Source organism: Stegodyphus dumicola, chromosome 6, assembly GCF_044657685.1.
Source record: "Stegodyphus dumicola isolate Sdum_Otavi_A_Nest chromosome 6, ASM4465768v1".
In the NCBI taxonomy this organism is placed as follows: Eukaryota; Metazoa; Arthropoda; class Arachnida; order Araneae; family Eresidae; genus Stegodyphus; species Stegodyphus dumicola.
In genome coordinates this window covers 105,856,781-105,870,008 of record NC_140773.1, presented here as the reverse complement: position 1 = coordinate 105,870,008, position 13,228 = coordinate 105,856,781, and the positions used below count along the sequence as shown (strand labels likewise).

The window sequence follows — 13,228 nt, the reverse complement described above, 5'->3', positions numbered from 1 at the left end:
ACCATATAAATGTTTGATATTTAATGACAGAGAAGTCTGTTTATTTCATTTGCAAAATTATGATTAAAATTTTCTATTGCATCTTCAGGGATTTATCATAATGCTTGTCAACAAGGATATCAGGATCTGTAACATATGTGTGGTGAAACACTTTTAAATGATTATATGTCATCAGAAACATGTAATATTGGACTGATGTACGACATTGGTGCTAATAATCACATATTTCACATATCAAAATTGTGATACTGCAAGGAATATCAGCATCTAAATAATAACATGTTTCTTTCTCCTGCGAAGTTCAAGACTTAATCCACTGAGGCTACAAAAAACAGAGCATTGTCAAGTGCTGTCACTGGATGCAAAATGTCTGAAAACTTGTAGTCTGTCTGACAATTTAAGAAACTTATTTTAGATATAAATCACATTTAATACTATTTGTTTAAAATTTTTGAAGACGTGGGTAATATACTAATAATTTTAAGACTATGTCGGGCATAAAGGAATAGTATCTAAATTCATTCAAAATAATATCATGAGAAATGCTTAGAAAGAACTCTTTTTAATTAGTAGAACATTTTGTTCTTTTGTTTCAGACAAGAAAAGTGTTACTTGATGCATTTTACTGTGGATGTAATTTTGGTAATACTTCTTTTTTAGCTGCAGTTCAAGCTCCTGAATCAAGTGAAAACTTTGCGACAGCTGCATGGTTCATTGGTATGATGTGTGCTATTGCTTTGCTGTTGCTTTTGTTAATCATTATTTGTCTCATCAAAAGAAACAGAGGAGGAAAATACTCAGTACATGAAAAAGAAGCTGCTCAAGGTCGAGATTTAGAGTATCCCGAGGATGGGGGTTTTAATGAATACACAAAGCCGTGAGTTGAAATTTTTAATTTGATCATTGTTATAAATTTGGGGTTATTATTATTATTATTAGTAGTAGTAGTAGTATTAGTAGTATGAAACTGGAAGAAACTGAGAAAGTTATCACTCATTAGTTAGTAATGATTAGTAAGTTATACCTTGTATGAAAGAGTGTAAGAAAAGCTTGAAAAAAGTACTTTAATGTATCATGACTGAATTACATACACCATAATCATATCATTGCCACAATATAGAGTACAGTCAAAAGTCTTTAATCCGGAATGATCTATAATCTCGACATGCATTTCCGCATGCGCATATGCGTTTATGCATGCGCGTTTAATGTATAACCGACGTTATAGGCTAAGCTAAAATTATCTAATTATCTATTTCAGTTAATGTTGCAGATTGTGTTGTTCCTTAATCTTCGAATTGGATCCGGCTTATTATTTTTTGCAGACTGTTAGAGCAATTTTATAAAAGTAAGCTTGAACTTTCGATTATGTCAAATAGAATTTCCAATTCTGGAGCTGCCAAAGGATCTTACAAAGTGAAAGCATGTTTCGATGTCCATTAAACAAAAAGTGGAATTGCTGCAAAAAATGGATAAAAGCATTAAGAAAGTGACAGAGAGGTAGGTGATTTGTTTCTCTAACCATTCCGAAATCTGTTTATCAATTTCACGCTGCTGTGCGGGGGGGGGGGATGTCACAGCGCGCAATGAACTGGAAGTTGAAGCACAATCCTCATCTTCAGGGCAGATGTTTTTATTTTATTCAGCTTATAACTCCTTTCATCTCGATGTACTCCAATATGATTTAAATCAATTTCCTCGTCATTATAAATATCACAAATACGCATAAAATAGTTTTCTGGTTGCAATTTTCTAATTTCGACTATGCGTAATGTATGCTTTACGCATGCGCTCGTTGAAAAAAATGTTTAATAAAGTAAACAAATAAATATTAAGTTTTTTTTTTTTTTTTTTTTTGGTGTGTGTGTGTGTGTGTGTGTAAATTTTGATTTCCTTTTAGATCACAATTTTTAATTGTATAATTTTTGCATGCCATCTCACCAGATTTATACTGATGATCGATAATCCGGAATCGCTGAAGTCCCGAAGAGTCTGGATTAAAGACTTTTGACTGTATACTATTTTCATCTAGTCTAACATATTGCATGTAAAACACTATTTCAAAGCATTTTATTGCATTTAATAGTATATCAATACTCTTTGCATTGTGAAATGTAATATAAATTACAAATAACCTGTTTTAATGCATGATGTGTTACTTAATGGGCTGTTATTTTCTGTTGATGTCTTTCTACATCTTTATTATAATTTACTGTGAGCTGTTTACGAAGTTCAATTTGTCCAAGAAACAAAGTAATCATGAGTTTTTATATTCAGTTTTTTATCATGTGATGAAACATGACAGTCTAAACTAGAATGATTCTCTTTTCCTACCATAATCCTGACCACGAGGCAGAAATATGTTAAAGTGATTTGATATTTCATTGTTTTTACAAAGCACTTACGGAAAGTGTGATTTTTATTATTCTGTATCCAGTTAAAATATGTATGGTACTCTGCAGTTATAAATTGCTGCATAGGATTAAACAAAATGCCAGGCTCCTTTACTCTTATGCATATGAAAGAAATTATACTATAAATTGCAAACCTAAAAATTATAATTACTTTAATTTAATATTTTTAATGTCCCACTGCATAAATTATTAACTATATTTGTGGTCTATTGCATAAATATTGCATGGTAAATGGTATTTAGTATTATCTGTGATTTGATATAACCATGGTAGTTTTGAAAATATATTATGTGCAAATATGGAGACAAATTGTTATTTCATTCCCTGCAGTTAACAGTGTATGCAAGAATTAAAATCGCCTATGCAGTTTTATAAAAATGACTTTTTGGAAGCTACTTCTTCAAAACAGCATGCATGCATAGCTTATAAGGAATATAGATCACAGTCAGGAGCATTTACTGGCATTGCAGTTTAGTCTGATTTTTATTCATTAAAATTCTGCTTTTATTGAAAAGCATGTTCAGCCATACCTTGAAAGTATGTCTGATATTGTACTCTAAAGTGTCCTCTAGAATGTGTTATCCTTTGAGGGGTAGGTTAAAAAGTCAGTGTTTCTACTTCATGTGTATGAAGAAGCATATATTGTAAATAAATGTACAAAGTAGGATACCTTTCATTATTACATTATGTAATGTTGGTAATGTCTTACTATGCACAATTTAATGATGAAATTTTGCCATACATATGTATGTTAGCTGTAATCATACAGTGTTCAGTATTATCTTCAACTTATTACATAGAGTCAGTACTGTATTAGTGTCATTTAAATCAGTTTGAATGATAATTATGTTTTCTGTTTAGAGCTGAAGCACAACCACCCATCCGTGGTAGCAGAACTTCCCTCAACAGTAGTGTAAAGGGTCCAGAAAGTGAAACTGATAGCATGGTTGAATACGGTGAAGGTGAAGCCAGTAAGTTCACTGAAGATGGATCGTTTATTGGCCAGTATGGTGCAAAAAAGAAGAAAGAAGATTCTACTTCTCCCTCAGCTCTTGCCACATTTGTGTAGGCAGTCCAGTAGCTCTTACAAGATACCAAGCTTTTTTCACTATGCTTGGTTTAAAAAGGAAAAGAAAAAAGACTGAATCTTGTATAACGAGTGATGAGTTTTTTGCTGTTTTTGTGTAACAGGATATAGTTGGATTATTATCTGCATTCTTGAATGACTAAGTTGAGATAGGCAAAATTTCATCATTTGATATGAAATGTTTTGCTCCTGTTGTATAAAAAATTCAGGGAAAGTATGTTTAGCTTCTTAAAGATCATACAGCTGATGGTTTTCTTATAAGGAACTATAAGATTTTGGAGAAGATTGTCCAAACAAAAACAAACCAATTTAAAAGCTGATAACCCAACGAAGAACTGTTACAAAAGCAGCTGCTTTTTTCGTTTTTAGCAATATTCAGCAATTATTAAGAAATATTGTTTTAGGTAAAAGAGAAAATATGTCATATGATCATTAAATTAAAGGAAAGGAGAAATGAAAATTGTTTTATTTTAGTATTAAATCATTTTTCATTGTTCTTCCATAAAAATTTAAATAATTTGGTAATTTAAATTCACAGTTCATATCTGTTTTATTTCTGCTATTATTAACGTCATCCACCAGGTGAATTTTCAGATTTTCCTGCTATATAATGACTTATTCACTTAAAGTGTTATGATTGCTGATTTTGTTTTTAATGATTACTGAAACTTTATAACATTTCATAAAAGCAGCTTATTTGCTACGATCATTTAAATGTTCGACAATGTGTTCAGAATGACGTATGCAAAAAAAAAAAAAAAAAAAAAAAAAAAAAAAACTTATAGCACAAGATTAAACTTCAGTTTCATGCATTTTTATCATTTTTAGCTTCATTAAATCAAAATCATTGTGTATGTTCATAATGCAAAGTGTGATATATTCATTGTTCATTTGTTTTTTTCTAAAAATACTTTTCACTTAAACTATTGTTAAGTATCAAAAGCATTTTCAAATTCAATATTTTTTAATTAAATTTTGAAATTTTATTATATGCAAATAAATTAAAGTCTTAAAAAGTAACATTTATACTGTTATTTTATTAAAAGTAATTGAAATCAGAATGTCATAAAATTATTATTTTTGGTGTATTCATATTAATTGGTGTAAATTAAATACAATCCTTGAATTTTTATACTGTTTCTATTGATATACAAATTTTTTGTCTCTGTGTATATTATTTCATATAAAACATCTATTATTTTTATTTCCTAATATATATATGGACAATTCTCATTTTATATATACATTTCTGCATTTTGAAAATATTCTCATATATATTTATTGGAGATAAAATCTCACATATTTTATGCATCTAAAACATGCACTTGTAAAAGCCTCATCATCTGCTTTCCTTTTTGATTCACTACTAATCAGAAAATTCAAAAATAATGTTGTGTGCTGTTGTATAAAAATATAAATAATTTGATAAGTAGAGGTTTACCTCTGAAATTATTCTATTGTAAATTGTATAATAATTGGCAAATTTATTGAAGTTCCTATTAATTGATAATTATATAAAAATAATTCATTAATTATAATATTTATGAGTCCATTTATTCTTCAAAAAATTTGTTCATCTCCCTCAGGTATATGAAGCACTCTGAACCTTTCTGCAAGAATCTGCTGATCTTTAAAGATGCAGTACTTGTGAAATTAATGTGAAATTTTTCGCATTAATAACCAGTTATAATAACTTTTTACTAAGCTTAACTTTAAATGCTGAAATTAAAATTTGATTTTAGTTTCGTTTATATATATATATGTGTGTATATATATATAATCAGAATATATATATATGATATTTACACACACATGTGTAAAGAGGGAGTGACATAAAGTGTCATGCTGAAAGCTACAATTTTATATAAATATCTTCTTATCTTTCTCTTTTTGTTGATGTTTCCTAGTTACAATTAAAGTCTCAATTTCATCATCTTTAATGTGTGAAAAGTCTGTGTGAGATTTAAGGAAAAAAAAGGAGATTCTGAACATATAAAAAATTAAAGAACTTTTAAATATATCATGAAGACTCTTGAAATCGTTTGATTGCTTGTAATTTCTGTGTAAGCTGTTTTTCCTAAATTTTAAATTATTTTGCTTTTAAAATGTGCCATCTTAGTTTAATCTCAAACAGCAACTTTTATTTTAGTGAAACTGTTTTTGTTGTACAGTCGTCTTTTTTATTCAAATTGTTTGTGTTTCATGAAACAATGATACAAACAGTGAAAAAGAAAGTATCCTGTGTTTCCATTATGTATAAGGTTGTTTAATTACAATTACATAATTGTTGTGATATGTTATATGATGTATGTTTAGCCAGTAATTGTAATTTAATTTAAATTTAAGCAAGCTTTTGTAATATTGGTAATTTTTTTTTATTATTATTATTATTTCACTTTCTGTCCTCCCCCACCACAGCATTTCAGTTTGAGGTATGTTGTGAACTTCTAAACACCCTTTCTGATTTAAATTCATATATTCATTCTGAAATAGTCATGTTGATTTGTAATATATTAGAATGTTATATGTCTGAATAAAGTATAAGTTCTTCCAAACTATCAAAGAAAATTAATATGTTAATGAATACAGTTAAATGTAAAAATATTTCTGTTTATGTAGTTTTTAATGGAGTACATAATTAAGAAGGCGACTGTGCTCAATTCAGTTTTTTCTCCACTTGTATTATAACTTTTTTTTTAAAGTGTAAAATTCGTAGTTTTCATTGTGGAGTGAAATCTGTATGAACTCATATGTGTGTTTAATAAACTGTTAAATGGAGTTATTAAACATGCTCTGTCTTGTCTAATGCTTGCATCCTTGTTGTACTTATAATGCTTGCAAGTAGAATGTAGAGCTTTTGGAATTTTCAGGAAATATGTTTAAGCTTTATATTATATTTAAATGGAAATAATTAAAGATTGCAACTACAATTTATCATTCTACATCCGTGTGAACAGATATTTAAGCCTTTTTGTAATGAAATGTAAAAAAGCCTATATGTGATCATGTAGAAGTTTAGGAACTAATCACAGTTTGTTGGTTCTAAGCCTTATGTAACCAAACTAGTTGCTGTGACTGTTAAGTGAATGAAAAATATGCTGACAAAAATATGTTATTTTCCTTGTTTATTACTAATTTTGCAGACATATATATTTAAAGCTGCAGTAGTTACTTCTGAGATACTATTAACCACAAAATATACTTTGTAAATTATAACTATCTTTTCATAAAGCATGAAACTTAATTCCATTGATTTATTTTAAATGTCTTTTAAACATGTGCCTAAAACAAAAATTAAAGAAGTATTTCATATTAAAATAAATGCTAATATTGTTAAAAATAAGCTAAGTTCCTTAAAGATAAGACTATTTCCATTTTGAATTATAACTATGCATGTATTTGATATGCATTCATCATGAAATGACAAAATTTATTGTAAAAACAAATTACTGACATTCTTGTTATAAATTGGTGGATAATATCTATCTCAGCAAATTTATTTTAATCTCTTAAATAGTTTAGCATAAATAACATTCCAGTTTCTTTATGTACAATTGATGTTTATTTTGGAAGGGGACCAAAGATTTATTTTTCATTTAAATTTAAGTCTTTCTTATATTTAGCAGCTATTTAGTGTTTCCCTAAAAATTATTTTGGTCAGGCTGTGCTGAATCTAAATAATGCATATAAAAAACTGGTCAATTTTTTAAAACAGAGATAAAATGCATTTTTTTTTTCAATTATGAACTTCAGAAGTTTGGAATTTTATGAAATTTGTTGATTATTGATGTTTATTCATTTGTATATATTTTGCACTGTGGTATGTGTGGTACCTTGCATTAATTGAACTTATTCCATAATTTATTTTTGTAGTGAAGTATTTGATATGCAGTTAGCATGCAAATTATTTTGGAAAGTAAAAGTTAATGATGAGGATGTTGTTCATAAAATATTACTTATTTTTTCCTCTTCTGTATATAAGAGTGTAAATGATATTCTCAATTTTCCCATGCACAATGTCTTTAAATGAGTACACAGAGATTGTTTTTTTAGAAATTTGCTAAAGTGCTGTGGATTTACATTAGTAGCTGTGTAAGTAGAAATCTTAATTTGATTTGAATATTCATGAGTCAAGCAATAGTCTTGCTTATAATTAATTAGGATTAAATTGTTGGTAAAATTAAAATATAGATATATCAGTAAGAAGATGAAGCATTAACATGTATATTCAGGTGTGTGGAAAATTTCTAAAAACAACTGCATTTTATCATGACTGAGGAGAATGCTAAGATAGCGTAGAAAACATCATTTGATAGCTGTATTTTCTAAAAGAAAATAATTGCATGGCTTATGAACAAAATAAACTCATAAAACTGCAAATAGAAATGCACACACCATTTAATAAACAAATTAAAAATGGATCATATCTAAATAAACTTAATAGCAATACTACATATGTCTATCAGTTACTATATATGTTGTCACTATATGTGTCTGTCTGTGTTACATAAATTTATGTTTAAGATATTAAAATAAGTATAAGTCATAATGAAAAAAATTCTTAAAAAATATGTGCTATACCATCCGTGCATATTTTATGTTATGAATTTTTTATTCAGAATTATGTGATAGTACCATAATCTGAAATCTTCTAATCATTCTTCTAAATGCAATCTCTGTGCATGGTGATTTTATTATAATTTTATTTTTATTTATTAAATTCCCACAAATTATTTTTGTGCTAAAATTATACAGCATTGCTGGCAGCTATTATTATAAAACAAAAAAAAAAAAAAGCCTTTCATTGTGTAGCTCTTAGGGTAGGTTTATTTATATGTGTGTATGTTAGTATGCAGCTTGTTTTTTGTTTTTATTATAAACTTTTGCTTAAAATTGTTCATTCTGAATCATTACCAGTAATTCAGTATTGCATCATTATTTCAACAAGTTTACATTTTTTGGAGAATTTAATGATGTAATTGAAGAGATGTGTTGTATATTGAAAATATCATTTTCCATCTCCGTAGACTCTGGTTCATCAGCGTACACTTCATGTCATGTGATACTTGATTCATTTTTAGTTCAATTTTGTCATATTAACAAAGAAACCTTAAATAGAGGGAAAAAGATTTTGAAAAGTGCAATTTTTTAATATTTGTGATAATGTTATGCAGTGCGTTTCATAAATTCTGCACAGCTTAATACCTTTTGTACAAATTTTTGTAGACTCATGTTTGCTGTGTAAGGAATCAAAAAAGGTTGTTTTTTGAAATATTACTCTTTTAGTTCCTTAATGCCTTTTAATAAAAAATTTACACAGTATTAAAGAAATTTTTTAATTTTTTATGTGTGATCTGCTAGAAAAGTTCTAATATGTAAATTCTTCATTACCTTCTAAAGATCTTTCAACAGTTTGGTTCTGGAATGTGCAAGGTTGGCCTGAAGAAATTTTCAGTATTATAGAATTTATGAACATCAGTTTCAGGGATTATATAAAAATTGAATTCTATTTGGTTGTTATACCATAAACATTTTAATAAAGAATACTTTGAGCATTTGACCCTATTATGATGGTTTCCTATCCACCTAATTTAAAAGTTCACTTTTTATAGATATGCATAAAAATTTTGCATATTTTTGCTGCAAATTGTTCCATAACCAGAATTAGAGCATAGGCTGAAAATCATAGCTCGTTTGATTCCTTTCTGAAATTGCAATCATTGTCAGAATATACTTAGATGTGCAGTCTTTTTGAAATGCCTTGTATAGATGTTGCCGTAAATCTTTTTGATATCTATACTCATGTCAAGAAGTGTACTGTGATTATACATGTCTATGAAAATGCAAGATGAATTTTCCCATCACTAGGAACTGTGCAAACATTGTATATAGTTTTTGTTTCATGTTGCATAAAGTTGAAGCCTATAATATTTGTGACTGCCGTAGTTGTGTGTGGTTTGTTTGTTTCAGAAAATGTGTATAAAATTTAATAGATTCATATTGCAGTCTGAAAACGTCCATCGCTTTTCATTCTTATTTTTAATATAGTTGCTTAATTTCTTTTATTATCTGTGACAACAATTAGTCGTATGCACTGTTAGACGGGAAATGATTAAAAGAAAAAGTTTGTAAGATCTGTTCACCAGCAGCCATATGTTCACTATAAAAAAAAATACATGCTCTAAACTCAGCTCAAGTTTAGAGCATGTATTTTTTTTTTTTTTTCATTCCGTCTGTGTTCAGCACATGATCTATGTAGTAATAACTTTATTTGGATAACTTTCAAATAAAAAACAACTGTCCCTTTATGCATTCTGTGTCTTATTTCAGAAGTTTTGAGCTGACTGATGATCATGCTTTTTGGTAAGAAATGGAAGATCAGTAAAAGAACTGTAAATAGTCCAATTCAGTTATTTTTAAAATACAGTAAGACCCCGCTTAACGCTGTTTCGTTTAGCGCTGTTTCGGTTTAGCGCTCTTTTATTTCAACCCGGGGATTCTCCGAAATTGTGCGCAGCACTAGGTTTCCAAATAACATATTCGAAACAGTGTAGTTGTGTTTCTTGCTTGGTGGACGCATTTTTATCATTTGAAACATTTGTTGACATTATTGTAAGTTTAAATTTGTATAATACTATAACGATTAATACAGTGACAAATATTATGATCTTTAGTTTTTGTCATGGGTGATAATAAAAAACAAGAAAAGAAAGCAACCAGAAAAAGCATTTTACTGGAAACTCAAATGCAAGTGATTAGAAGATTAGATTCTGGTGAACGTCAATCTCAAATTAGTGCTGCATTGATTTTGGCAACTTCAACAATAAGGACAATTCTTAAGAATAAAGAAAAAATACTGTCATCAGCAACTGCAACTACATCAAGCTCTGCAACTAGAATTACCCGTTCTAGAAATAACATTATAGAGGAAATGGAAAAACGACTGTCTATACGGATTGACGACAAAATTGAACGCAATATGCCATTAAGCCAATCTATCATAATGCCTTCTTGACAAAAAGGCAGAAAATTGGAAACCCAGAATAGACTGAATGATCTGACTGAGAATTTTATTTGTTTTTAAAAGTATATGTGTTTATATTGTTTTTATTTTTGTAAGAAATAAATGTTTGATTTTATTTTATTAAAAAAAAACATTATTAAATTTAATGCCTAACCATTTTTTATCCGTCTTCCCCTAACCCCATTATTTACATGTTAAGATAGCCTCGCTTAGCGCTGTTTCTCATTACGCTCTACTTTGATGGAACGTATCCCCCGCGTTAAGCGGGGTCTTACTGTATATAACTTTTTTAATAAATGATTTTTATATTTTGAAATGTACTAAAAGTATTGATTAGTTTTATGATGTTAGTGATATTGTTAAACATTAGCCTAGAGGTGGAAATGGTTAACTCAATTGTTGTCTTAAACATGTCTTTTTTTTTTTTTTTTTTTTTTTTTTTTTAATAAATAAATACAATATTTAATACTAAATATTTTGTAAAAAGATACTACAAGACATAAAAAGAAAACACAGCAGATTTTTATTTCTTGTTCAGTATTAAGCATAAAGAATTATAAAGTATTTCTTCCACCTTCCTTCATGGTGTAGTGGTTCTGGATGCTGGGCCGGTGTTCCAGAGGTCCATGGTTCGATTCCCGGCGAAGGCGTTTGCTCATTCATTTTTCATCTTGCCTGCTTCCAAAAAATATACCTAATGTCTCTACAGTGGCGCCCAAATTAAAAGGGAGTTAGATGATGATTCTCCTTACCCAGAGTCCCCTAAAAACCCCAGTCGCCCTTTAAAAGGGGGAGTATATAAGTTATTTCTCCCGCCTTCCTAGCGTGCCTTCGTGGTGTAGTGATTCCGCACCCTGGATCCGTATTCCAGAGGTCCGTGGTTCGATTCCCGGCAAAGGCGTTTGCTCATTTTTCATCTTGCCTGCTTCCAAAAAATATATCTAATGTCTCTACAGACTGACAGTTTTAGGATAACAATTAAAAATAAATTATTTCTGCCACTAGCCTTAAAACTTAAGTTAGGAATATTCATATTCGTAACTATAGTCAAGCATGAGACTAAGAAAAATAATAACACTTTTTAGTACATTTCACAGTAAAAAAATAAAATTTTTGTATAGCAGTTATTTGTTAAGATCTTAATATCAGGGTATCTTTTAATCAGTCACTCAAAATTTGTTTTGCCAGTTTTGAATGTACCTAACAAATTAGTTGATGATGATTAGTTGATGAACTGATCGGTACAAAATACTCATGGATAGAAAGTAAACAAGAAAAATAGGAAAATTATATCCTTAATCCGATCATGGCAACCATCTTTCTTAATAGATTACCTAGGAAGTAACCAGTTTTTCTAAAAACATAAGTGCCCGTCCTGAATATGATCTCCTTTAAGATGACCACTTTCATGGACATTCAGAATGATCTGAAGCAGTTCATGGTCGTCTTAGAGAGGATTTGCTCTTAACCAGATCATAAATGCATGTATGTAGCGGATATCATATGTCAAAGCCGACCACTTTTCACAGAAGAGAAGTGTCATCTTGGAGAAGGTTCATAATATTTATTGGCAGGTAGTGGTCTAGCTTTACAGTCCTCACCAGGTTTTAAAGCTTGTTTAAATGTTCACTTTGAATGCTTGTTAGCAGTCTGATGAGAAGCATTGGTTAATAACGAATGCGCAGTCAGCACTCTAAAGTTATATTAAAATTATATATAAGGACTAAAAGTGCCCTTTTCAAATATTTTATAACATTTAATAGAGAAAATGTACTTTAAAGCTATGCTACAGTTGATCCTTTTGTGTCGACAACTTGCGAAAATAGCCAGTATTTTTGTGAGCATATGAATATTGTCGATGAGTATCTTACTCTGTCTGAATGTATGCAATCCTTATTTTCTAAGCAATTTTTCAGTGACTGAGATAATTTTAGCTGCAAAACGCTGCAATTTTTTGTGTGATCAAAATATTCCATAATTAATTATCTGCCTAAGATGAAAAATACATTTGTCGAGCATTTTCTAATGCAAGCAAACTGCATTTTACTCATGTTGCAAGAAATCATAATTCCCATGTATCCAGCCCATCTGAAAAAAAAATTGGACATCTGTTTAACTATCAGTGAATTTATCAGCTCTGCCACAGTGGGCTCTGAAATTTCTTTTAGGATGCTCTTTATTGATTCACTATAGAACCAAAATAACTTGTTGGTTGTCTCTCTGTATCTAATAAACAGTAAATATATTGAATCCTGATATTTCTGACAAACTGAAATTCGAATACAAAACGTTTCTTGGATTTTTATATCAATTTGACCAAAAGAAATCAAATGCAAATTTTTAATAATACTATTCTATTAATTCAGTAGAAATTTCCATTTCTGTATATGTAGAGCAAGGCCACATGTATTTTATGTGTTCATATGCGAAATATACATAAAATGTTCTTTTAAAATATTCTAATCTGTGAAAAGCAAGTGAACTTAGAAAGTACTTGAATTTTTAAAAATACAGTGAACGTTCTGTAAGAGACCAAATATGATTCCAGATGATTACGGTCTTTTGTGGAGGTGGTCTCCATAGAGAAGTTGTGTCTAATACTGATATTTAGTTGAGTAGGTGTTATGCGAACTGCATATTAATATACACAGAGCAAAATTCCACTTATCGAGACACAAATCATCAGTGGTAAAATTCAGATCA

At 29.3% G+C, this 13,228-nt stretch overlaps 1 protein-coding gene across 11 annotated transcripts in view; it reads left to right on the top strand.

The window, feature by feature from the left end:
• The window catches only part of LOC118200162 (neuroglian-like), a 449,595-nt gene extending 439,786 nt beyond the window's left edge, over nucleotides 1–9,809 (top strand). For all 11 annotated transcript variants that reach the window (XM_085818771.1, XM_085818767.1, XM_085818773.1 and 8 more), the window contains 2 exons: nucleotides 661–877; nucleotides 3,276–9,809. In XM_085818771.1, coding sequence (XP_085674897.1) covers nucleotides 661–877; nucleotides 3,276–3,483 — 425 coding nt within the window. In that variant the 3' untranslated portion in view covers nucleotides 3,484–9,809. The remainder of the gene's footprint in view (nucleotides 1–660; nucleotides 878–3,275) is intronic.
• Nucleotides 9,810–13,228: the final 3,419 nt, after the last annotated feature.